Below are 26083 nucleotides of genomic sequence, written 5' to 3'. Positions count from 1 at the left end.
ATGCAGGAAGAGAGAAGGACACGCAGGGAACACGCAGGAGGCCATGCACGTGGGGTGTTCACGTTGGGCGTGTGTGGAGCGTGCAGCAAGCGTGCAAGGAGGGGCACACACAGAGTCTGCAGAAGGAGGGGTGTGAAAAGAGCATCCACGGAGCCAGCACACACACACCCAGCATGTGCCAGAGCAACATGCCCACCACCCCAGCACACAGCCCAAATATGGGGGGAGTCACTCCTCTCCCCCACCTCGGCTGCACCGTCCCCTAAACGTGGACTCCTGCTGCCCTTCTGCTGCGCCTGGATTTTCTGTGAAAATCCCCCAGTTTTGGGGCACACCCCAACTCCTCTCCTCCCAGGGCCTTCCTGGGAAATAGGTTTAGGATGAGAAGAGGAGGGGGGAGCAGCCAGGATGGGTGCTGGGACACCCTGGGGTGCTCGGGGTGCACTACTAACCAATAAACTAAAAGTACTACCTGACCAGTGACAGCACCCCTGGGTGTCTTTGTGGGATGGGGTCCCCCACCCCTGGGGAAGGGGACACATGAGAGGTGGGTGGCAGCTGAGGCTGGATGAGCCCGATGCACCTGGCTGACACACCAATTTAAGCTTGAGAAGCCTGGGAGGCTCTGGACCGTTCACTCTGGTCCCTACTGATGGTGTCCCCATCCGAGAGCTCGTTTCTTCTTCATTCCTCTCCCTTTGGATGTGGCAGGGGGAGTTTCTCCTGATTAATTACACTCATTAACTGCTGGTGGCCCCAACCCCGCTGCTGGTGCCGTTGTGCCTGGTGCTCCCACCACCATGGCCTCACCACCTCCCCCCCACCCCCTCCGGCACTTCCCGGCTCCTGCGTCCGCCTATTGTCCCCCCCCATCCGGAGCCAGATCCGGCTCCGGTGCTGGCAGGGAGGGACAGGGAAGGGGGAGACTGAGGGAGGAAGCTGTCCAGGCCAGCATGGCGGGCGGCTGGGTGGCCGTGCTGGGCCTGGGGCTTTGCCTCACCGCGCTGCACCGAGGAGGTGAGTGCAGCCCCTGGGATGGGGGGGGTAAAATACCCTTAACTCTGCCCCCCCAACCCTGAGCGGGGTGAGACTGTGCCCACTCGGTGCACCCACCAGCCCCCTTGTCACCCCACAGGCTGCCACCCCCCTGGTACAGCCGTGGCACCCCAAACTTCGGCTGGTAAGGATTCCCCCTTCCCCTTGGGGATGATGTGGGGTGGGGAGGGTGGGGGGTACCCTGAAAAACCCTCACCCACGTTGTCCCCTCCCCTCAGCGCTGCGGGACAACTTCCGCCTGCAGCCGGGGGATCTGGTGGCCACGGCGGGGCAAGCGTTGGAGCTGGATTGTGTTCCCCCCTCGGGGCACCCCGAGCCCCGTGTCAGCTGGAAGAAAGATGGGGTGGCCTTGGATTTGGTGGGTGGCCGTTACGTGGTCACCAACGGGAAGCTGAGGGTGGCAGCGGCGCGACGGAGCGACTCTGGGATCTACATCTGCGTGGCAGCCAACGCGGCGGGCGAGAGGGAGAGCCGGGGTGCCCGTGTCTCCGTCCTGGGTAAGCCAAGGGGCTCCCGTGGGTGGTGGACACATCATGCCCAGCCTTGATGTCACCTTCTGCTCCCTCCCTCCTCCCACAGAGAAGCCAAGCATCGTGCGTGGCCCGAGCGATGCCACGGTGGCGGCCGGCAGCACCGTGGAGCTGGGCTGCGGTGCCCAAGGTGACCCGGCGCCAAGGGTACAGTGGCACAAGGAGAGTGGGGACCTGCCCTGGGGCAGGTAGGTGGTGGTGGAATGGATGGAGATGTCCCAGCCCTGGGGTGGGGTGATAAGGGAGCTGATGGAGATGTGGTGACTCGTAGGTATGAGGTGGATCGGGAGCACACGTTGCGTCTCTTTGCTGTGACCCCCGCTGACACCGGCACCTACGTGTGTACGGCGCAGAGCCAGCTGGGCACCGCCGCCGCCACCGCCCACCTCAGCGTGGAGGGTCAGTGATGGGACCTCCATGGGCACCCAGGGCTGTCTGAGGGGCCACACAAAGGGGATCTGTCCAACAAGAGTCCATCTATAGGGGTTCATCCAAGGGAGGTCATCCATGGGGAATCTAGGCGAGGCAGGTTCATCCATGAGGTCCATCCAAGAAGAGTCCATCCATGGGGTCCGTCCAAAGAGGTCCATCCAAGAAGAGTCCATCCATGGGGTCCATCCAAAGAGATCCATCCAAGAAGAGTCCATCCATGGGGTCCATCCAAAGAGATCCATCCAAGAAGAGTCCATCCATGGGGTCCATCCAAAGAGATCCATCCAAGAAGAGTCCATCCATGGGGTCCGTCCAAAGAGGTCCATCCAAGAAGAGCCCATCCATGGGGTCCATCCAAAGAGGTCCATCCAAGAAGAGTCCATCCATGGGGTCCATCCAAGGAGGTCCATCATAAAAAAGTCCACCCAACTGAGTGATCTAAGGGGGTCTATTTGAGGAGGGTCAATGAAAGGGGTTGCTTTCAAAGTGGGTCCTTCTCAGGAGGTCCATCTAAAAGCATCCATCTAAGGATCCATCCAAGCATGTCCTTAGAAGGGGAGCCATCTAAGGGGATACATCTAGATAGGGGTTCATCCAGAGGATTCATTCCAGAGAGTCCACCTAAAGGGATCATTTCCAAGTGGGTTCTTCCAGGAGAATCCATTTAAGAGGGGGTCTGTCCAAGGTCAGAGGGTCCAGTAAAGGGGGATCTGACAAGAAGTATCCATCCAAAGGGTCCATCTAAAAGGGAAGCATCATAGGAAGTCTATCCATGCCATGGGGTCCACCCAACACATGTCCATCCAAGACAGATCCATCAAAGAGTATCTGAGGGGTTCCATCCAAGAGAGCTCCATTGGAGGAGTCTCCATCAGGATCTCCAGCCATGGGTGCCTGGGCAGGTGTTGGGAGATCTTCTTCTGCCTGGCACTGCCATTAACCACCCTCTGCCCTACAGACCGGCGAGAGGCTGCACCACGGGACCTCCTGGCTGTGCGGCTGCAGCTGGACAACGTCACGGCGCTGCCCAGTGCCGCCGTCCGGCTCCGCTGGCGGGTTGGTGTGACACTGGCACGTCCCCCCTGCAGGGGTGGAGGGACACACGGCACAGAGATGAGGCTCCAGCCTCCATCCCCGTGTCCCATCCGGATCCCACCATGTTTCCTATCCTTCCCCATCCTCTCTAGATGGTGACGCCGGCGCCGGTGCCGGAGGGTTACGTGGTGCTGTACCGCTGCCTCCTCCCTGGGGCCACATCGTGGGCACAGCACGACACGGGCAGGGAGCTCAGCACCACTGTCCCCGCGCTCCGCAGGGGCCACAAGTACGAGTTCAAGGTCCGACCCTACGCTGGAGGGATCCAGGGCTTGGAGAGCAACAGCAGATACCTCTGGATACCTGAGGAAGGTGTGTTGGGTGAGGGGTGCCCCCCCGGGATGAGGGGTGGCAGCTGGGGGTGCCCTTAGGGGGGTCTCAGCCGTTCTGTCCCCGCAGTGCCGAGCGCGGCACCTCAGCACGTCATGGTGGGCCGGCCTGAGATGGAGAATGGCACCGTGGTCGTGAGCTGGGAGCCACCTCCTGCTGAAGCCCACAATGGCATCATCCAGGGCTACAAGGTTTGGGGGGTCACAGGGTGGGGGAAGGCAAAAAGGGGTCCATCCAAGGGGTCTGTCTAAGGGGGATCAGTCGGAGTGATCCATCCAACATGGATCTAGGCAAAGAAGTTCATCCAAAGAGGCCAAACAAGGTGGAGGTCCAGCACAAGAGATCCATCCAAGGGATCAAAGTGGGTCGTCCAAGGGAATTCAACCCAAGGAGGTCCATCCAAATGGGTTCACCCAAGGGGGTTCATCTAAAGGAGTCATCTATCCAAAGAGAGGTTCCATCAGTGGGGGTCTATCAAGTGGACTCACCTAAGGGAGCCCATCCAAGCTTGTCCATCAAGGGGATTCATCCAAGAAGCCTCATCCAGGGGCTGTTCATCTCAGAGAGGGTCCATGAAGTGAGTCCATCAATGAGAGCCCATCCAAGGGATCCATCTAAGGGTGCCCATCCTCTTGGTGCTTGCCAGGTCTGGTCAACAGGCGAGGGCTGGCAGCGTCCCACCAACAGGACAGTCGACGGAGGCACCCACCACCTGGAAACCTTCCTGCCAGGCCCTGGGGCCGAATTCTGCTTCCAGGTGGCAGCTTTCAACAGTGCAGGCCTGGGGGTCCCCAGCAACGTCACCTGTGGAGCCCTGGGTAGGGGATGGGGAGCGGTGTGGGGGTGTGTGTGTGGGGGGGTGTGTGTGTGTGTGTGTGTGGTGGGTCAGGGTGGTGGCAGCAGGGTGACGCTGGTGGGACCCTCACAGGGCTGGCAGCAGGGAGCAGTGTGGTGGTGCGGGTGCTGAGGCAGCCTGCCGTCATCGCCGCCACCGGCTCGCTGCTCTGGTTGGCCTTGCTCGCCCTCCTCCTCCTCCTCTGCCAGCGCCGCGCCAGCCGGGACGCCGCGGCTCGACGCAGGTGAGAGGCCGTGGGGTTGGGTGGTGGTAACCCCCAGGGTGGTGGGGATGGGATGGCCCCAGTGATGCTCCTCACCCCACAGGTTGATGGCTGGTGACTCACCGTGGCTTGGTGGCCCCTGGAAACCCGTCTGTGCCCCCCAAAACCTCAGCAGCAGCAGCAGCCTCAGCAGTCGGCTCCTGGGCAGCGATGGCAGGGACCCCCATCCCTCCAGTGAGCCCCTGGGCTGGGACCCCCACTCAGAGTCATGGGACCCCCCATCCCTCCAGTGAGCCCCTGGGCTGGGACCCCCACTCAGAGTCACGGGACCCCCATCCCTCCAGTGAGCCCCTGGGCTGGGACCCCCACTCAGAGTCACGGGACCCCCATCCCTCCAGTGAGCCCCTGGGCTGAGATCCCCACTCAGAGATATGGGATCCCCAGTCTTTCAATGAGGCCCTGGGCTGGGACCCCCATTCAGAGCCACGGGATCCTCATCTAGTGCTATGGAACCCACCCCCAGGTGACCACAGGACTCCCCACTCATCCCAATGAGACCCCCACATAGGACTCCCCACTCAGTCCCCTGGGACCTCTCTGTAGTTCCATGGGACCCCTCACCTGCTGCCACTGGACCCCCACCCAATGTTGGGACTCTCCCAGGGTACAAGGGGATCATCAAAAGGTGCCTGATATCCCCATCTGGGACCCCCAACTGGGTGGTCCCCATTGCCATGGGACCTGGGGAAGGCAGAGGGGGGCAGGGGACACCCAACTAGCACCCATGGGTGCTCTGACCCCTCTCATACTTCCAGCCCTGTCCTTGGAGCCATCAAGCTTTGGCCCCCCCACGCCTCCCACCCACAGCAGCTTCCGTGCGGGGCACCCTGGGGTGAGGACCTCACCCAGCACCCCCAACTCCGACTCCCGGGTGTGCACCCGCAAGCGAGGTGGGTCTATGGGGCAGGAGGGGGTGCCACGGGAGGGCTGTGGGGAGGAGGGGGCTCACAGCTCTGTGTCCTTGCAGAGCTGCACCAAGTGCACAGCACCCCGGCCCTCATGGGCGGCCCCGGCGAGTGGGTGACGGGTTTGGAGGTAGCAGCAGGGTGGCCTCAGCGAAGGGGACATGACGGTGACACCGATGCTGCCGTGATGGCCAGAGGGCTGCCGGTCTTCAGCTCCCCCAAATCACAGAGGGGCAGTGTCTCGATGGGCTCTGGTGGCACTGGGTCACCAGTGACACCGCCGAGGCCACCCCACGCCTGGCACCCGCCGGTGACACGGTGAGTCTGGGTGTCTGGTGCCCTGCACCCCAACCTCCTGTTGCAAAAGCCACTGTGTCTCTCTGCACCTGCAGGTCCCCGGCCACCGTGTGCCCCAGGAACACCTCCCCTATCACCAAGGATGCATCTCCAGTCACTGTGGACATGTCTCTGGCCACCCGGTACCCCAGGGACACATCTCTGGCCTCTGAGAGCCCCAAGGGAGTGTCACTGGTCACCAGGTGCCCTAGGGACATATCCTTGGTGACTGAGCACCCCAAGGACATGTCCCCAGCTACCAGGCACACCAAGAATGTGTCACCAGTAACCAGGCAGCCCAGGGACATGTCCCCATCCACCAAGCAGCCCAAGGAGCCATCACCAGCCTCCAGGAACCAGAGGGACACGGTCTCGGTCACCAGGCACTCCGAGGACACGTCTCTGGTCACCAGCTGCCCCAGGGACATGTCCCCGATCACCAAGTACCCCAGGGATTCACCACCAGTGACCAAGAGCCATAGGGAAAAGCCACTGGCCACCAGACACTCTGAGGACATGTCTCCAGCCAGGGGGCACCCAAGGGACATGTCCTCAGTCACTAGGCTGCCCCAGGAGAAGTCTCCAGCCACTGTGCACCACAGGGACAAGTTCCTGGCCACCAGGTACCACGAGGGCACATCTCTGGCCACCAAGTACCCCAGAGACCCATCACCGATGACCAGACACCCAACAGACATGTTCCTGTCCAGTAGGTACCCCGAGAACATGTCACCAGCCATCAGGCGTCCCCAGGACAGATTCCCAGCCACTGGCTGCCCCAAGGACACATCCTCGGTCACCAGACACCCTGAGGAGATGTCCCCAGCCCCCAGCCACCAAAGGGACAAGTTCTTGGGCACCAGACACCCCAAGGACACGTCCCCAGCCATCAGACATCCCAAAGATGTGTCCCCAGCCACTGGACACCCTGTGGAGATTTCTCCAGTCCCCAATCAATGCAAGGACACATTCTTGGGCAACAGGTACCCCAAGGATGTGTCCCTGGCTGCCAGGTGCCTCAGGCACCCATCACCAGTGACCAGGCACTCAAGGGACATGGTCTTGACCACCAGGTACCCTGGAGATGTGTCACCAGCCATGAGGCACCTCAAGAGCTCATCCCCAGTCACCAAACACCCTGAAGAGATGTCTCCAGTGACTGGTCACCGGAGGGACACGCTCCTGGCCTCCAGGCACCCTAAGGATGTGTCCCCAAGCACCAGGAATCCCAGGGACAGGTCTCCGGTCACCGGTCGCCTCTCACCAACGTTCAGCGACGGGGTCCTCACGCCACAGCAAGTGGCTGAAGACCTGGAGATGAACGAGGACACCACCTCCCTCAGGTACAACCCCATCCCCCCTGTGACACCACTACAATGGCAGGATCCCCCACTGCCAGCAGCATCCCAACTTTGTCCCTCACAGCCCCCCAGTGCCCACCATGCCACGGTCCCTCTCGCCTCTGCACACCTACGGCTACATCTATGGGCCACCAGCTTCTGAGCTGGGTGAGGAGGAGGAGGAGGAAGAAGAGGAGGAGGAAGAGCAGCCAGCAACCAGAGGCTCTCCAGAGGGGTCACTGCTGAATAGTTGGGGGTCAGTCTCAGAGGACAACTTTGCCAGCGCCCGCTGCAGCTTGGTGAGCTCCTGCGATGGCTCCTTCCTCCTGGATGCCAGCTTTGCCCGGGCACTGGCTGTGGCCGTCGATGGCCTCTGCTTCAGCCTTGAGGACACTGATGGGGGCTATGGGGGTGAGTGAAGCATGCCCAGACCCCTCATGCATCATCCCCCTGGGGGTGGTGGCCCCATCATGATGCCACCATCTCCTGCCTTCTCCCTGGCAGGTCTCTCACCACCACCATCACCCTCAGAGGGAGTCTTCTTGCCCGGGGTCTCCATTCCCACCTGGGATTGGAGGATGGCACTGGGGGTGCCAAGGAGAGCTGGGACAGAGGCAGCTGTGGGCATCATGCAGCATGGTGAGCAGTGCCCGGATGCCAGGGTGATGGGCACAGCGGGTACACGATGTCACTCATAACAGGGGCTGGAAAATATCCCCTTTTCATTCCAGGTGGCCACAGGTCAGGGAGTGGCAGCCCCTGGACCAGGGACAGGAGGGACAGGAGTGTGGCAGTCCCCAGGGTGTAGGACACGGCAAGAGCAGAGGCAGAGCCCCCTCAGCTCAGCTAATATGCAGCTTTATTTAGTGGTTCCCCAAAAAGGGGCTCTTTGCTACCAAAAGCCACTCACAAAGAGTGGCACCAAGGTGGGTGGGTGTCCCTCCTTCTCCAGAGTCCTTGTCCTCACAATGTCCCCATCAGTGTCCCTATCCCTCCCCAAATTCCTCATCCCAGGGTCCTCACCCCCAGCAACTGTCATCACCAGGGTCCTAATCATTCCCTGAGCATCCTCCTCATCCCTCCTGAACATCCTCTCCATCCCTCCCCAGCATCTTTGTCCCTCCCCAGCATCCTCGTCCATCCAGACTCTCCTTGTCCTACCCTGAGCATCCTCACACCCTCCTCCTCTTCATCCCTGCCCAGCATCATAGAATCAGAGAACCATTTGGGTTGGAAAAGAGCTTTAAGCTGCTGCAGTCCCAGCCTTCCCTTCACCCTGCCAAGCCCAGCACTACCCCATGGCCCTCAGCACCTCAGCTCCACGGCTTTGGGATCCCTCCAGGGTTGGGCACTCCCCCAGCTCCCTGGGCAGCCTGGCACAGGGCTGACACCCCTCTCAGGGAAACAGTTCTGCCTCAGCTTCAACCTCAACCTCCCCTGGGGCAAATTGAGCCCATTTCCTCTTGTCTTGTCGTTCATTACTGGAGAGAAGAGCCTGACCCCCAGCTCACTGCAGCCTCCTGTCAGGGAGTTGCAGAGAGTGCTCCTCAACCTCCTTTTCTCCAGGCTGAACACTCCAATTCCCTCAGCCCCTCCTCATTACCCTTGTGCTCCAGCCTCTTCCCCAGCATCCTTACCGTGCACATCCTCTTCATTCCCTCCCCAGCATCCTTTATCCATCCAGCCTTCCCTAGTCCCACCCCGAGCATCCTCATCCCCCTCCTCACTCTGCCGCCGGCCGCTGCCTCTGTACATGGTACCACTCCGAAATTAAAGAGCATCCCCACATCCCTCCCCCCCCGCAAAAGATCCCATCCCCGTGTCCCCAGACCCCGCCACCGACTCCGCCCTTCATCGCTTCTCCTGTGGCGGGCAGGGCAATGGAGGTCCCGGGCGGTGCCGGCGCTCTCCCAGGGTCCGGCCGCGGGAGCCGGTGGAACCGCGGGACGAGACGCTGCCCGTGGTGGAGCAGCTGCCGGACACTTGGCCTCGTGGCAAGCAGGAGGGTTTGGAGCAGGGCATTGCTTCGTCTGCAAAGGGAAGGGGGAGAGGTGATGGAGGGGGTCGGGGGGTGATGCTCCCCCTTCCAAACCGCCGTGGCTCTGACTTACCCCCGCGGGGTGGGCGATGGGGAACCCTGCTCGGCTCCCGCTCCAGCGAGGGGATGGGGCTCTCGCCTGGCGGCGGCAGCGGTGGCGGTGGCAGGTCTGTAGTGTGGAGGGAGCTGACTTAGACCCCCCTGGGACCCCCCTTAGACCCTCCCTGGGAACCCCCATTAGATCCCCCCAGAACACCCCTTAGACACCCCTCATTTCTCCCCCTACTCACCTCCTGGCTGCTTCTCGCACCGGTAGCGGCTGCATTTGGGCTTTGGGCGACTTTTTGGGGTCTCCTCACGTGTTTTCCCTGAGGATGATGGCAGGGTCAGGACCCCTCAGTCAATGAGATGTGCACCCACCCTCCAAGGGCTCACCTGTGCCAGGGAGGCGGTGGGCTCGGGATGGGTGGCCCTGGTTGGCATCCGGATTCAGTGAGGGGCTGGGTGCCCGTGGCGGAGTGCTGGTGCCATAGGAGGGTCTCCTGGTAAAGAGAGGAGTGTGGGGTGAAGGTGGAAGGGGGTGAGGAGCTAATGAGGGGCACAGTGACTGACAGTGGGGACATCCAGACCCCATTGGGACATCCAAACTCTGATGGCATGGCTGGACCATGATGGCACAGTAGGGTTGGATCATGACAACATGGTTGGATCATGATGTGACATCCAGACCCCATTGGGATATCCAAACCCTGATGGTATGGCTGGACCAGACCCCATTGGGACATCCAAACCCTGATGGCATGGCTGGACCAGACCCCATTGGGACATCCAAACCCTGATGGCATGGCTGGACCAGACCCCATTGTGACATCCAAACTCTGATGGCATGGCTGGACCAGACCCCATTGGGACATCCAAACCCTGATGGCATGGCTGGACCAGACCCCATTGGGACATCCAAACCCTGATGGCATGGCTGGACCATGATGGCACAGGAGGGCTGGATCATGACAGCATGGTTGGATCATGATGGGACATCCAGACCCCAATGGGACATCCAGACCTCCATGGCACAGCCGGACCAAGCAAGGTTCATCTCCTACCGGGTGAGGCGGGGGCTATCGAAGTCATGGAGGTGGGCAATGTCCTCAGCGGTGCGGGGCGACGGCGTCAGCGTGGCAGTGGACCGGCAGCCGGATGAGGCCACGGGCGAGGATGCAGCAGTGGCACAGGGGACATCCTCACCAGGGTACCACTCCTCCATCCTCAGCCTGCAGAGCAGAGCCCACAGGGTGGGTGCTGGGGGCCAGCACGCCTCAGCTTCCCCAAGCTCCCCCTACACTCACCCTCTGACTGCTTCTTGCTCTTCATCCTCCTCCTCCTCCTCCTGGGTGCAGCGGCTGAGCTCGCTGGCTGAGGGTGGTGGGGGCAGCAGCTCTGTCCAGCTCACCGCAGGTGGCTTCACCGCTTGCCCCAGCTTCTTCGCTTTGGCCCCTGCAGCGAGGAAGGACGCTGCGAGGGGGAGAGGGGGGCTGTGGGGAGAGGACGGTGCCACCAGCACCCACATATCCCTCCCCACACCATCCCACCGCCCTACCGTGTTCAGCCCAGCCACGGGGTGCTTGGGGGGCCAGGGTATCCATGGGTTGTGGACCCCCCTCGGGGTAAGGGGTCCCATGCTGCGAGAAGGGCCGGGGGAAAGCGTGGAGCTCCTCACCGCCTGCCTCGATGGTGCTGTAAACCGGCCCCTCGCCGGCCCCTGCCCCAAACTGCTCCGTCTGGGCGATGTAACGGGTGATGCCGGCGTCTGCAGGGGGCGTTTCGGCACCATCAGGGCTGAACGTGACCATCCCACCCCACAAGCTGAGCTCCAGTCGCCTTCCCCTCTCACCGTTGTAGTATCTCTCGGTGGTCCCCAAGCACCCGGTGGCACCGGCTGTGCCGCTGCGCCACACGTCTGCCAGCCACGGGTACCCAGCGCCGGTGGCTGCCCTGCGAGGAGATGGGTGAGGGGATGCCGGGGGTGGTGCTGGGGGTCCTGGAGGAGCAGGGGATGCCAGGAGAAGGAACGGGGGGTTACCTGGGGCTGCCATGTGCCAGAGCTGGGAAGGCGACGGCGGGAAGAGCCGGCGGCGTGAGGCCGCGCCGGGCTCCCGCGGCACCTATGGGCTTGCCCGGGGGTGTATAGGCAAAGGAGGCTGTGAAGAGAGAGATGGTGGTGTGGGTGAGGGCTGACAGGGTGGGAGAGGGGGCTGTTCCCAGGGGTAGCATCCTGCCCCGTACCGGTGAAGTGGCTGAGCTCCTTCTTCCTGCGGCGGCGGCCGTAGAGCCAAGCGGCGAAGGCGGCGAGGATGACCCAGCAGGCGCCGCCGATGCCGGCGATGAAGGCCGGCTGCCGGGCCACCTCGGCCAAGCGCCCGGCCACGCTGCTCCCACCCACCGGCCCAGCATCCCGCTCTGCCGGGGGGGCTGCAAGCGACACGTGGGGGACACAGCAGCGGTCCCCAGCGGGCTGCGGGGGGGTGTGGGGAGAAACCTCGGCGTCCCCCCTCCCTGGCTCGTAGGGGAGGGAGGCAGCGAGGAGGGACTCACCGATGCGGATGGGCACGGGAGGGCTGCGGGCTCCCACGCCGGCGCCGGTGGCGGCAGCGACTTCGGCACGGTAAGGGACGCCGGGGATCAGTCCCCTCAGCACCGTCGCCAGCGCCGTCCCCTCCACGCTCTGGTTGATGTGGAAGCGGCTCTCGTTGCCCAAGCACCAAATCTGGAGCAGGAACGAGAGGGGACGGCAGGACAAGGTCACGGTGGGGGCAGAGGGGGACCCACCGCATCCCCAGCGCGCTCCGGCTTTACCCAGTAACCGCGGATCACGCCGTTCTGCTCGGCCGGCGGCGGCGGCTGCCACGAGATGCGGACGCTGGTGCCGTTCCCGGCCACGCTGACGGCTCGAGGCGGGGCACTGGGGGCTGCGGGGTGGCACACACGGGAGCTGGCACCTCCAGGAGGTCCCCACGGACCCCCTTCCCCCCGTGCCGTCCCCCCTCACTCACCCGCCTCGGGAGTGCGCAGGGCGCGCACGGCGCTGTCGGGGCCGTGGAGGTGATGGAAGTAGGGTCGGACCTTGACCTCGTAGTCCTGTCCCCGGCGCAGGTCGGTGAGCAGAGCCCCCCGTTCCCCCGGTGCCCCAGCTGCCCGTGCCTCCTCCCAGCGCCCGCCGCGCCGCCGGCACAGCACCCGGTAGCCCTGAAGGAAGGGCGTCGGGCGCTCCACCTGCGGAGCCGAGGGGAGGGTGGGATTGGGGGGGATGCTCGGCACTGGGAGCACTGGGTCGGGGGCATGATGTGGCACTCACGGTCCAGGAGAGGTGGACGGTGCCTGGGGGCAGCACCACGGGCTCCTGGAGGTGCACGGCCACTTGTGCCAGCTCCCGCTGCACTCGCTCAGGGTCCAGCCCTTGCTGAGTGGGGGCAGCCTCTGCCAAAAATGTGAGTGGTGGGTCCATAGATACTTCCACTGGTGCCACCAACATAAGAGGCACCCAAGGGTGATGGGTCCGTGGGCGTCTTCACTGGTGTCACCAACTGAAGATGCACCCAATGGTGGTGAGTGCACAGACACCTCCATCAACATCACCAAGTGAAGATGGACCCAAGGGTGGTGGATCCATGGGCACCTTCACTGGTGTCACCAACTGAAGATGCACCCAAAGGTGGTGGGTCCATGGGCACTTCCATTGGTGTCACCAAGTGAAGAGGTACTCAAGGGTGGTGAGAGCACAGACACCTCCATCAACATCACCAAAGGAAGATGGACCCAAGGGTGGTGGATCCATGGGCACCTTCACTGATGTCACCAACTTTGGATACACCCAAGGGTGATGGGTCCATGGGCACCTCCACTGATGTCACCAAGGGAAGATGCACCCAAGGGTGATGGGTCCATGGGCACCTCCACTGATGTCACCAAGTGAAGATGCACCCAAGGGTGATGGGTCCATGGCCCCTCCATCAGCGTCCCCACTGGGTCTCACCTTGGGTGCACACGGGCTCGGAGATGCCACTGGGGTCACTGAGCCCGTGGTTGTTGACCGCCCGCACCAAGAAGAGGTAGACGGTGTCGGGGCTGAGGCCGCTCACCGTGTGGGTCTCACCAGCCACGTTGGCCGCCACCGTCCGCCACGGGCCACCCGCTGCCTGGCTGCCAGGGGACAGGGGTGATCATGGTGGGGTGACCCCAGGCTATCGTGTCACCTCTGTGCCTGGAGAGGATGCTTGGTGCTACCTGAAAGCCTCCACTATGTAGGTGACATCGCTGGTGGTGCTGTCCTGGTTCCCTTTCCAGCTCAGGGTCACGCTGCTTTTGGTGATGTTGGTGACCAGAGGGGTGGAGGGTGGCCCGGGGAGCACCCCAGGCTCAGGGAAAGGTAGGGAGAGGTTGGATCCCTCACCTGTGGGGAGATGCATGGAGATCTAGGGTGGCCTCATCCCAGGTGTCGCCATGTCCCCACGTGCAGCCATGTCCCCATGACCCACCCTGGACCTCCAGCAAGCTGCCCCAGCGTGTCTCGCCCGCCAAGCTGGTGGCCACACACTCGTAGTGCCCCGAGTCCGTCACCTGTAAAGGGAAGAGCTCCTGCCCCATCACCCTGAGCACCTGGCACCTCGACACCCACCACCCTCAGATCCCCTTGCACCCATCACCCTTTAGATCCACCACCCTCAGCACCCATCTCCCTTTGCACCCACTACCCTGAGCAACCACATCCCTTTGCATCTACCACCCCTTGCACCCACCACCCTGGGCACTCACCACCCTGAGCACCCTTTGCACTCATTGCCTTTGGTACCTAAAACCCCTTGCACCCACTACCCTTTAGACCCACCACGCTCAGCACTCACTACCCTTTGCACCTACAACCCCTTACACCCACCACTCTGGGCACCCATCTCCCTCTTCACCCACTGTCCTTAGTGCTCATCTCCTTTTGCACCCACCACACCCCAGCACTCATATCCCTTTACACCCACCACTCTGAGCACCCGCTGTCCCCAGCACCCATCTCCCTTTGCCCCCACGGCAATGCCCCCCGGGGCGGGCTCACCCGGAGGTGGGTGATCTGCAGGGTGCCATTCTCCAGCAGACTGGCACGGGGTTGGGCACCCACCAGTGCACTCCCATCCTTCAGCCACCCCACACGAGCCGGGGGGTCCCCGTCCCCTACCCAGCATGGCAACTGTGCCGTGGAGCCCACCGGCAGCACCGTCCGGTTAGCAGGACCCCGGCGGATCACCGGCGGTCGGGGCTCAGCCAGTGCTGTGGTGAAGAGGGATGAAGGGAAACTTATCTTTGGTCCTGGATGGGCACCAGTGTGTCTGTTCTCTGCCAGTGTGGCACTTACCCTCTGCCACCTCCAGTCGGGCTTTGGCCAGGACGCTGCCAGCCACGCTGAGAGCCTGGCACAGGTAGGAACCGGCATCAGAGGGATGCACGTCGGTGATGGTGATGGCACCGTTGGGGCTCACCGAGAAGCGGGAGGTGGGGTGTGGGGGCTGCCCTGGGAACAGCAGAGTCTGGGGGAAGGGAAGGGGCAGAGAGTGGGGTGAGATGGGGATAGGGGCAGGGTTAGAGATGGGGATGGGGATGGGGATGGGATGAGTCGAGGATAGTGGTGGGATTGAGATGGGGAAAGGGTCAGGGATGGGAATTGGCATGGTGACAAGGATGGGGATGTGATGGAGATAGGGATAGGGTCAAGGATGGGGATGGGGACAAGGATTAGGACAGGAATGGGGATGGAGATGGATGGGATGGCCATAGGGATGGGGATGGGACATGATGGGATGAGATGGGATGGGGGCAGGGATGAGGAAAGGGATGGGGACAAGGATGAGAACAGGGACGGGGATGGAATGAGACAAGGATGGTGTTGGAGTGGACACAGGGACAGGGATGGAGATGGGATGAGGATGGAGACGGACATGATGGGCACAGGGGTAGGGATGGGATGGGATGAGATGGAAACAGGGACAGGGACAAGGATGGGAACAAGAAGGGGGACGGGGATAGGGATGAGACAAGGATGAGGACACAGATGTGGACAGAGATAGGAACAGGGACAGGAAGAGGGACAGACCTGGCTACCCTCCTTCTGCCAAAACACAGCGGGTGGTGGGTTGCCTCTGCTCTGGCACTGGAAGGTGACGCTCTGGCCAGGGGTGACAGTCTGGTCACGGGGCCCAGTGATGATCTGAGGGGGCACTGCCACAGCAAGCACCAAGAGAGACAAGGGCTTTTTGCCCAGCTGCTTTGCCAGCACCTATAGGTGCTCCCTCAGGGAACCCTCCCCTTACCATGCACCGTCAGGGTGCCCGATGCCTCCGACCTGCCCACGCTGTTGTCGGCCACGCAGGTGTAGGTGCCCTCGTCCTCGGGCTGCAGCCGGCTGATCCGCAGCGTGTTGTCAGGGAGCACCTCCCACCTGGGGACACCAGGGAGCATGTCGGGGTGCCAGGAGAATCCAGAGGGACATGGGATGTGATGGGGGTGTGATACGGATGTGATGGGGACGCCATAGGGATGTAGGATGTGATGGGGATGTAGGATGTGGTGGGACATGATGGGGATGTCATTGGGGCACAATAGGGATGTGGGATGTGATGGGACACGATGTGGATACGATGGAGATGTGATGAGGACACAATGGGGATGTAGGATGTGATGGGAATGTGGTGGGGATGCAATAGGGATCTAGGATGTGATGGAACATGACGGAGATGCGATGGGGATGTGATGGGGACAGGATAGGCATGTAGCTTGTGATAAGACACAATGGAGAAGTGATGGAGATGTGATGGGGACACAATGGGGATGTGATGGAGATGTGATGAGGACATGGTGGGGATGCAATGGAGGTGCAACAGGGATGTAGGATGTGATGGGGACGTGATTATGAGATGATGGGGACACGATAGGGATGTAGGATGTGATGGGGACATGATGGGGATGCGATGGAGATGCAACAAGGATTTAGGATGTAATGGGGACGTGATGGGGATGTAGGATGTGATGAGGATGTGATGGTGGTGCAGGATGTGACAGGGACACAATAGGGATGTAGGATGCGATGGGGACACAATGGGGATGTGATGGGGACACAATAGGGACATAGGATGTGATGAGGACACGATGGGGATGCAATGGGGACACGAGATACCAGTCACACAGCAATGCCAGAACTCCCTCCCTTGCCCTCCTGCTTACCTGCCCGCTGGCATCTCGCCTTCCTCCTTGCGCCAGCGAGCCGCCGGCCGGGGGTCACCCACCACCTCGCAGGGGAACTCCACCGTCCCTTCCACCAGCACCGCTTGGTTCAGGGGCCTCTTGCCGAACGCCGGGCGCTCTGAGGGATAGCAACCATCAATCCTGTCAGCATGACACCCCCCCCAACACCCCTCAAAACGCCCTCCCTGTCCCCACACACCAAAGACCACCAGCTCAGCCGGCTCACTGTCCCTCTCCCCCACCACGTTGGTGGCCACGCAGACGTAGACGCCGGCGTCGCTCTTGCGGGTGGTGGCCAACATCAGCTTCCCTCCACGGATCTGCCAAGCAGCCCAGTTCAACCTGGATGGGGCCCCTGATTTTGGGTCCCTTTCCCCTCCCATTATCCCTCACCGTCAGACGCTCATCCTTGTCACTCAGCCGAGCACCATCCTTCTTCCAGGAGACGCTGGGCTCGGGGTGCCCGCGGGGTGGGACACACTCCAGGACGGCCGGTTCCCCCGCTGCCACCACCACGTCCCCGGGGGGCTGTCGGAAATCATCCCTCAGCACTGCAAGGGGGAAAAGGAGATCAGTTTCCCCATCCTGCCTCAGTTTCCCCATCCTGCCTCAGTTTCCCCATCCCTGTGCCCACGCCCAGTGGGGGCTGCGTGGAGGGGGCAGCACTGGGGGAGGTGGGTGGCCTCAAGGGCATTATTTGCATTGGTTGTCATGGATTTGGTTGGATTGTCACTTGTTTTGATTCACTTTGAGTTATTGTCATTTCTGCTTTCATTTATTTCCCTTCCTTTTCAACCACTTCCATTCTTTTTCACTTAAGTTTCATTTCCCCTCTCATTTATCTCCACTTGTTTTCCCCTGGTGTTTCTTTCTTTCCATCTCCTCTCATTTCCCTTCACCTCTTCCTGTTTCTTTCCATTTCTTCTCATTTCTTTTCCACTTTTCTTGCTCAGTTGTGTTTCTTTTCACTTTTAGTTCCACCTATTCTCCTTTCTTTCCAATTCTTTCCATATATTTCCACTTAGTTCTCCTTCCTTTCATTTCTTTTCACTTGTTTTCACCATTTATTTTCACTATTTTCCACTTATTTCCACTTACTTTCAGTTCTTTTCAACTGCTTTAACTCCTTTGCATTTCTTTCTAGTTCTTTCCCTTCTTTTCAAGTCTTTCCCCTTCTTTCTGCTTCTTTTCACTCCTTTTCCCCTCTTTTTCCCCCCCAGCATCCTCACAGCCCCTCACCCCCCGCCCTCCAACAGCTGCCAGAGCAGAGTGGGCTCAGCAGTGTCACTCCCCACCCCCCAAATCCCCCTCCCCACCGTGTCCCCACCCCCAGGGCGGACTCACCGGCCACTGCCAACGAGGCATTCCTGCTGATGGCCTCTCCTAGATAATTCCTGGCCACACACACGTAGACTCCCTCATCAGGCTTCCCTCGGCGACCGTGGAGGATGCGGAGGAAGAAGAGGGACCCCCCGGGGAGGAGGGTGCGGTGGGAACGAGGGTCTTCCCTGTCTGTTTCCACCCTCTCCCCATCTTTGTACCACTCCACAGCTGGGGATGGGCGACCTTCTGCTTTGCAACTCAAAGTTGCCGGTTCTCCCTTAGAGACCAGGAGATCCGTGGGGTGCTCAACGATCCGGGGGGCTGTGTCCTCCAGCTGAGGGTGGGATTCTGCCGTAGGGAAAGAGGAGAGGAGGTGGGGGGGAGTGGTCGTGTGTTGTCATGGGGACGGGATGCGGCTGCCATGGGGTTAGGGAAGGATGCTGCAGGGTACCGGGTACCCCGTGGGGCAGCAGCGGGTGGGGTGGGCACAGCAGGAGCGAGGAAGCCGCAGCTGGGCTCCGTGGCTAATTGGGATGAGCAAAGGGTCAGAGCAGGCTCCCTCCTGTTTCGAGGTGGGGGGTCTCATGAGGGGTTAGGGATAACCCCTCCCTCTCTTTGGCCACCCAGAGCTGGCTGAAGGGGGAAGTTCAGACTCATAAAAAGAGGGGAAAAGCTCAAAAACAAAGGCTTCTAATTCGGGTGGACATGGTCTTCTGCACCCCTTTGGTACCCACAGCCAGCCCACTCTGCCCCTGACTGCCTCCCACCCCATCTGCTCAGGGATGATTTGGGAGCACGGGGCTGGTTTGGGGTCACGGTGTCTGTCCTGGCTCAGACACTGGGAGTTTGGGGACATGGGTACAGTTTGGGGTCCCTCCTGGCTCAGGAACGCAGGGCTGGTTTGGGGACACAGGGGTGGTCTGGGGACACAAAGTATCTCCCAGCTCAGGGTGAGATTGGGTGTGGGGATACAGGGACAGTTTAGGGGCACTGGAGCTGGTTTGGGGACACTGGGTCGATTCTAGTTTGGAGATTGGGGACACGGGACTTATTGGGGACATGGGGTATCTTCCAGCTCAGTCAGGGAGGAGGTGTGGTGACACAGAGACGATTTGGGGACACGGAGCTGGTCCCCTGAGGATTAGTGTGGGGACATGGGAACAGTTTGGGAATAGGTATCCCTCCCGGTTAGAGATGTGGGGACACGGGGGGTGGCTTGGGGACACCAGTCCTGACATAGGGTCTAGGGGCCAGTGTGGGGACATTGGGCTGGTCCCGGTTTGGGGACACTGGGCTGGTCCCGGTTTGGGATCACGGGGACTCTGTGGGCACAGGGTACCACTCCCGATTCTTCTGTCTCACGACACGGGACAGATTCCGGAGTAGGGAAACGGGACCAGTTTGGGGATCCGGTGCCGGTGGGATCCCAGCTTGGGCTTGGGGGCTACGGGCTGGACCAGAGGCGGGGAGACCCCGGGACAAGAGGACAGGGAGAGGGGAACCGATGCCACGTACCGTTGCCCGGGGGGAAGCCGGGGACGTGGAGAGCTGCGATGGTTTGGTTGATACCGAGCAGGAGCTGAGAGGAGTTGGAGCCCTCGGCTCCCAGCGAGTCTGCGAACAGGTTCATCTGCAGCAGCGTCTTCAGCAGGTACCGCAGCATCCCGGCACGGCTCGGCTAGGCTCAGCTCGGCTGCACTCAGATGAGCTTGGCTCTGTACGACTGATTTGACTCGGCTCGGCTCAGCTCGGCTGCACTCAGATGAGCTTGGCTCTGCACGACTGGTTTGACTCCACTCGGCTCGGTTCGGCTAGACTCGGGTCTGCTGGACTCAGATGAGCTTGGCTCTGGCACGACCTGGTTTGACTCGGCTGGACTCGGCTCGGCTGCACTCAGATGAGCTTGGCTCTGGCACGACCTGGTTTGACTCGACTCGGCTCGGCTCGACTCGGCTGAGCCCTCGGCGCCGCCCCCCCGGGTCCAGCGCGGAACAGGGGCGCGGCCAGTACTGGAAGGGGCGGGGGGGTGGTTGTCCCTGGCACTCCCCTACCCCTTGCTCTGAGAAGCAGGGGTGAGGATAAAGGGGGGTTCTATATGAGGCGGAGGCTCCGTGGAAGAGGATGGAGAAGTATTGGGGTGACCTTGGGGGTGGGTGGTCTGAGGGATGGCTGTGCTGTCTTGGCCTCGTCCCAAATAACCCGACACCCCACCGGGCTGATGTCACTCCCCCAGCTAAAGTCCCACACGGGGACACACTCCCGTGCTCCCTCAGTGAACCCCAAAAGCCAGCTTCAGGGTGCGGGGTGGGACGGGACCCGCTTCTGGGGTGGGGGAGACCAGCGGTGGCCTTCAACCCGGGCGGGGTGGGATGAGACACACAAACGTGGGTGAATGATGCCTTTGAATTCCCAATTAGCAATTAGCCGCTTAATTAATGCGCCGGGGCTGATGTGTGAAGCGATGCGCCTGCTCTGGCAGTTCCCCGTTGAGACGGGGGGTGGAAATCATGAACGGGGTTCATTACCCTGGTGTTAGAGACCTCCTTGGAAGAGGGTGAAAGTGGGGGTGATGTTGGGGTTCAGGAGCAAAAGGGGGATGGGGGTTGAGGGAGGACGACTGGGGAGGGGGGACACACATCTGCGTGCACATCTGGGCTGCAACGGGCAGGGGGAGAGGGAGCCTCACGTCTGGCTGGTGAGGTGAGCCCATTCTCCTTTGCACATCTGGAAGGAGTGTGGAGCCAGTCCCCGGGGGTGCACATCTGGAGGGAGCATCAGGGGTCTCTGAGATGTTCACATCTGGGGAGAGTTGAGCTGTCTGGGGCAGCTGGGCACATCTGGGGGACTCCAGCCACAGCCGGGCACGGGGATGCACATCTGGAGCAGGAGGGAAAGCAGGCGAGTGCACTTTGGGATGCTGCAGCCCGAGGATTTCCCGGTACGATCCTCCCGGGGCGGGGAGGAGAGAAAAAAGGGAGAGGAAAAAGAAATAACCCACAGAATAACCGATTGCTCCAACTCTTACCCCAATAAACCCGCGGGACAGGAGTTGAAAGGAACGTTGGAGCATGAAATGCTGTGGAATCCCCCACAATTTGGGTGTCCCTGAAGCTGCGGGGATGGGACATCTCCACCCCAGGAACACGGGATGTAAATCCCCAGAGAGAGCGTTAAAGCCCTTTTTCCTCGAGTATTGCGAGAGGAGGGAAGTTTTTAACGGCAATCCTGGGATTTGGGGCGGGTATGGGGTGGTTTGTTTTGGAGGGGGGAGTTGTAGGGATTAAAGCCTGAGGCTGCGGTGATGGGCTGCAGGAGCCGACACACCCGCATCCATCACCGCTCCGGCTTGGGATGGGGAAAGGAAACAAAGGAAGCGGCTTCATCCCGATGGATAATCCCCCTGGTTCATCCCCGTTAATCAGCCGGGCAAACAGCGAGCGCGGGGGCATCACCTCCTCCTTAACGGATTTATTCCCGCTGCCTCGCCGTTTAATTGCCCTTTTATTCGGCGATTAGCGGCTGTTTGCGAAGGCTTTAAGCTGCCAATGTCCCCCAAATCCACCCTCCACACTCCCCCCAAAGTTTGTTTTTAGTTATTCCTCCTTCTTTTCGCTCATTCCGCTTTATTTTCCCCCCTTGGGCAGGGTTGGAGTGGGGAAACTGAGGCACCAAGCCATGAGATGTTTGCCTGGGCAGATGAGCTGCTGCATCCCCCCCTCCCCGGTCTCTATTGAAGCGAGGGAGGGGGGGCAATTTCTGGCAGCCCCGTTATTAACATCCCTCCCGGGAGCCCCCCAGCCCCAGCCGGGCAGTTTTGCTGCAAAATGCAGCTTTTTGAATATTTATAGGTTTGTGGCACGGCGGGAGGTTGGGGGGGGGGGGGGGGATGAGAGGGGGGTGAGCTGGGGGGTGGCAGAGGGTGCTGCGAGGTGGTAGGGAAGTGGCAGGGGATGCTGAGGGTGGGATTGAGGTGCCAGAGGGGTAGTAGATGGTGGTGGTGGGTGACAGTGGGTGCTGGAAGGGTGAGAGTAGGTTCTGGGGGTGGTATTGGGGTGCTGGGGGGTGACAGTGGATGTTGGAGGGGTGGCACTGGGGTGCTGGGGTGGCACTGGGGTGCTGGGGGTGGCAAAGGGTGATGGGGGTGACAGGGGATGTTGGAGGGGTGGCACTGGGGTGCTGGTGGGTGACTGGGTGCTGAGGGGACACTGGGGTTCTGGGGGGTGGCAAGGGGTGATGGGGTGACAGGGGATGTTGGAGAGGTGGCACTGGGGTGCTGGTGGGTGACTGGGTGCTGAGGGGGCAGTGGAGTGCTGGAAGGGTGACAGTAGATGTTGGAGGGGTGGCACTGGGGTGCTGGGGGGTGACTGGGTGCTGAGGGCTCACTGGAGTGCTGGAGGGTAGCACTGGGGTCCTTAAGGTGCTGGGAGTGGCACTGGAGTGCTGGGGGATGACAATGGGTGCTGGAGGAGTGACATTGGGGTGCTGGAGTGTGGCTTTGGGGTGCTAGAGGGGTGGCAGGGTGGACTTGGGTGAATGAATGATTTAGGGACTGACCCTGAGTTGCTTTAGGAGTGGTTTGGGGGGGGTGCACTGGAACCCTTAGGGGACAACCCTGGGGTGCTGTAGGGGATGATGGTGGCATTCTTTAGGGGGTGATGCCAGGATACACCAAAGGATAAGGCCAGGGTGTTTTAGGGGGTGCACTGGGATGCTGTAAGAGATGGTGCTGGTATTTATTGGGGAAATACACTGGGATCCTTTAGGAGATGCCCCTGGGGTGCTGCAGGAGACAATGCCAGGGTGCTCCACGGGATTATGCTGGGATGGAGGGAGAGATGCCTGTAGATGTTAGGGGATGGTGCTTTGGGGGATGCTGGTGAGATATTTTAGAGGATTATAGCAGGATGCTGCAGGACACAATGCCAGGTGCTCCAGGGGATTATGCTGGGATGGAGGGAGAGATGCCTGTGTGTGTTAGGGCACAGTGGTGGAATATTTCGGGGGTTGATGCTGAGATGCCATAGGGAATGATGGTGGGAAGCTTTAGGGGATGATGCTGACACTTTAGGGGCTGATGCTGGGGTGCTGATGCTGGGATGCTTTAGGGGATGGTGCTGGGACACTGTAGGTGCTAATGCTGGGGTGCTGATGCTGGGATGCTTTAGGAGATGGTGTTGGAACACTTCAGGTGCTTATGCTGGGGTGCTTTAGGGGATGGTGCTGGGACACTTCAGGTGCTGATGCTGGGATGCTGATACTGGGATGCTTTAGGAGATGGTGTTGGAACAGTTCAGGTGCTGATGCTGGGGTGCTGATCCTGAGATGCTTTAGGGGATGGTGCTGGGACACTTCAGGTGCTGATGCTGGGATGCTTTGGGGAGTGGTGCTGGAATACTTCAGGTGCTGATGCTGGGGTGCTTTAGGGGACGGTGCTGGGACACTTCAGGTGCTGATGCTGGGATGCTGGGAGGGATGGTGCTGGAATACTTCAGGTGCTGATGCTGGGGTGCTGGGAGGGATGGTGCTGGAATACTTCAGGTGCTGATGCTGGGGTGCTTTAGGGGACGGTGCTGGGACACTTCAGGTGCTGATGCTGGGATGCTTTGGGAGACGGTGTTGGAACACTTCAGGTGCTGATGCCGAGGTGCTGATACTTTGGGAGACAATACCAGGGTGTGAGCCCGAGATGTTTCAGGGAGGGCACCGCATGCTTTCGGGATTGGCAGCGGGATGCTTTAGGGGAGCAGATTGCGATGCTCTGGGGGCTGACCCGGAGATGAGCTGTGGGATGTGGAGGCTGAGTGTCAGCCCGTCTCTCCCCCACTCCTGGCAGGAGCAGGAGGCTGGAGGGTCGAGGTCTCCTCGCAGGCGTCCCAGCCCGCCTCATTACCGGCGCCTTCGGGAAGCGGAGCCCATGTGTTCTCGAAACGAGCGACTCGGGGGTCTATTAACATCCCATTTCTGCTTCTTTAATATAGACTTGGGCGAGCTCATTCATCAGCCGAGCCTCCCTTCAGGGCCGGGGGAAGGCGGGCAGGGGCTCGGCAGCTGGGGCACGGCGAGGGGCGAGGGCTGCTCGGCCCCGAAGGAAGCCGGCTCCGGGTTTAACAGGTAGTGGCTCATGTGCGAATCGTTAGTTTGGGACCGCCACATCATTGGGAAAGGCTCGATCAAAGCTGGGCTTAATTGGGTGGAAGGCTCGTTTGCATGGCCGCTAATGGGGGATCAGAGGGCCGGGGACCCAGCGCTGACGGCCCTACAAAGGCAAGCAATTATTTGCTTGTCTGCATTATGTATTAACCCATCTGGGGCCGGGATATTGGTTTTGAAAGGCAGACAAAGGCAGAGGCGTGTCGCTGGACCAACCCGCCTGGGTCCCCTTTGTGAAGCGGCCGGGGCAGCTGGAGGAGGGATGGCTGAGGCTCCGGGGATGGAGATGCAGCTCCTGAGCGATGAGGATGCTGCTGGGTACCCCGTGTGCAGGGCAGGCAGCGGCCCCAACACCCCACCCTGGCATCTTTGCGTCGGTTTCCACGATTCAGACTGATTAAAGCTTTGGTTTTAATTAGCTACCGTTAATAAGTTTCTACTTCTTTTGGGAGCCCTTGTTTTGGAGCCTGGAGGTTAATTGTGAAGGAAGAGTGTTTAGTCACAGGGGCCATGGGGTAGTGGTGGGCAGGGTGAGGGGAGGGCTTGGACTCCAGCAGCTTCAAGCTCTTTTCCAACCAAACCAGTTCTATGATCCTGATCTGTGTCCATTGACTTGTCTTTTCCAGCTGTTAATTATCTTTGTTGGATTGGGAGCTTGGCTCGAGCAAGATGGTGGAGGAGTGTTGGGGAGCAGAAAGGATGTTCACCTCCCCTCCACCTCAAAGGAGCTGAGGACAGCTACAACTCACTACACGGGCAATCCTGGCTGAGGACAGCCACAGCTCATTGCACAGGTGAAGCCCAACTGAAAACAGCCACAGCTCATTGAACAGAGAGGCTGAGAACAGCCACAGCACAATGCACAGGTGAAGCAGGGAGGTTGAGAACAGCCACAACTCATTGCACGGGCAATTCTGGCTGAGAACAGCCACAGCCCATTGCACAAATGAAGCAGGGAAGCTGAGAACAGCCACAGCTCATTGCACAGATGAAGCAGGGAAGCTGAGAACAGCCACAGCCCATTGCACAGGTGAAGTAGGGAGGCTGAGAACAACCACAGCTCGTTGCACAGGTGAAGCAGGGAGGCTGAGAACAGCCCCAGCTCTGTACAGGAATGACTCTCAGAGGCATTGGGCTGCTCAAGGTGGGGTATCCCCAGCCTCCTCCCCCTCTCCCCCCCATCCCCTTGTCATTACCAAGTGGCCAAAGGGCCCTGAGGGGGACGCGGGGCTGCATCGCAATCAGCCGCTCTGCAGGGGTAATGAATTTTTCAGTCCCTAATTAACCGTTAACCTCATTTGCATCCCTCCTCCCAGCCCAGCCCCCCTCGTCGGGGCTTGGCAAGCAGCCCGTGGGGCTTAGAGACAGGGAAAGGGGCTGATGGCTCCCCATCCCGGGGCTCAGGTTGCTGGGGACGGGGACAGGCAGCGCTGTGTCCCCGTGGGCAGGCGGCTCTGGGGATAAGGGCAGGGCTTGGGGCTGTGCCAGAAGCGGGGACGTGTCACGGGGGTGGCAGTGGGGACATCCCTCTGGGAACACACCAGCAGCGGGTGCAGCTCTTTTGGAGCCATCCCTTTGGGGGTATTCACTTTGGATCCAGGCAGCTGGTGACAAAGAGCCTGACCAGCCCTGTACCCCCTTCTCTGCCTGGTAAGGGGGGGTGATGTGGTGTGTGTGTCCCCTCCTGCAGCTCCACCCCATCGCCAGCCCCTAATCCCAGTAATTAGAAGGGGATAATTATGGCCCCTGATTGCTCAGCGCTGCTCTGCTGCCAGATGTGGGGGACAGGGATCCCCAGGGACAGGGGCAGCGATGGGTTTGTTTCACGCACACACACACACACACCACTCCCCTCCCAATTTGTTTAACCAACATACTGCTAATTAAAGCGTTTAATTACGCCAATGCCACTGCCCAGGGCAGAGGGGGGGGGAACCCCACAGACACTCCCCTCCCCCCCAATCCCCTTCAGATGGAGGCTATGGGAGGAACAGTTGGGGACACAGATGGGGTGCTGCACCCCCCCACACCCCCTTCCATTTGCTGTCCTCCCCAGGTCATTAATCAAATCAAGACCCCTCTGGTGTCCATCTCGTTAATGAGGGACCTCCCCCCTCTCCGTGGCACTGGGGTCACTGGGCAGCAACTG

At 60.7% G+C, this 26083-nt stretch overlaps 2 protein-coding genes across 2 annotated transcripts; one reads left to right on the top strand and one right to left on the bottom strand.

Moving 5' to 3' along the window:
• The first annotated feature begins 939 nt into the window (after positions 1–939).
• On the top strand, positions 940–8043 carry ROBO4 (roundabout guidance receptor 4). Its single transcript, XM_062013945.1, has 19 exons — positions 940–1017; positions 1136–1180; positions 1275–1553; positions 1636–1774; positions 1858–1985; positions 2977–3074; positions 3206–3425; positions 3513–3634; positions 4090–4261; positions 4372–4522; positions 4605–4735; positions 5317–5451; positions 5529–5784; positions 5859–6425; positions 6513–6785; positions 6876–7145; positions 7228–7553; positions 7647–7781; positions 7874–8043. Exons 1-19 carry the CDS (start codon positions 954–956, stop codon positions 7948–7950), a joined length of 3588 nt encoding a protein of 1195 aa, XP_061869929.1. The 5' UTR covers positions 940–953; the 3' UTR covers positions 7951–8043.
• Positions 8044–8993: 950 nt separating this feature from the next.
• ROBO3 (roundabout guidance receptor 3) lies at positions 8994–19447 on the bottom strand. The gene is made up of 25 exons (XM_062013905.1): positions 19300–19447; positions 17806–18132; positions 16855–17012; positions 16661–16781; positions 16441–16579; positions 15531–15658; positions 15314–15438; positions 14579–14750; positions 14282–14493; positions 13713–13794; positions 13462–13627; positions 13201–13377; positions 12533–12647; positions 12231–12450; positions 12034–12146; positions 11464–11944; positions 11261–11378; positions 11072–11172; positions 10778–10987; positions 10527–10674; positions 10284–10451; positions 9616–9722; positions 9471–9548; positions 9254–9349; positions 8994–9172 (listed from the first exon to the last, which is right to left on the bottom strand). The coding sequence occupies exons 1-25, from the start codon at positions 19445–19447 to the stop codon at positions 8994–8996; spliced, it is 4089 nt and encodes a 1362-aa protein (XP_061869889.1).
• Between the last annotated feature and the right edge of the window lie 6636 nt (positions 19448–26083).

This window comes from Colius striatus, chromosome 23 (genome assembly GCF_028858725.1).
Source record: "Colius striatus isolate bColStr4 chromosome 23, bColStr4.1.hap1, whole genome shotgun sequence".
In the NCBI taxonomy this organism is placed as follows: Eukaryota; Metazoa; Chordata; class Aves; order Coliiformes; family Coliidae; genus Colius; species Colius striatus.
The sequence above is the reverse complement of the archived record's forward strand: the minus strand, read 5'-3'. Positions and strand labels throughout refer to the sequence as shown.

Coding starts and splice junctions, on each gene's coding strand:
- ROBO4 (XM_062013945.1), top strand. CDS start 954: ATGGCGGGCGGCTGGGTGGCCGTGCTGGGCCTGGGGCTTTGCCTCACC. Junction 1,775..1,857: donor GGGGACCTGCCCTGGGGCAG/GTAGGTGGTGGT, acceptor GGTGACTCGTAG/GTATGAGGTGGATCGGGAGC. Junction 5,452..5,528: donor GGTGTGCACCCGCAAGCGAG/GTGGGTCTATGG, acceptor GTGTCCTTGCAG/AGCTGCACCAAGTGCACAGC.
- ROBO3 (XM_062013905.1), bottom strand. CDS start 19,447: ATGCTGCGGTACCTGCTGAAGACGCTGCTGCAGATGAACCTGTTCGCA. Junction 9,549..9,615: donor CCACCGCCTCCCTGGCACAG/GTGAGCCCTTGG, acceptor CATCATCCTCAG/GGAAAACACGTGAGGAGACC. Junction 9,173..9,253: donor CCATCGCCCACCCCGCGGGG/GTAAGTCAGAGC, acceptor TTCCCTTTGCAG/ACGAAGCAATGCCCTGCTCC.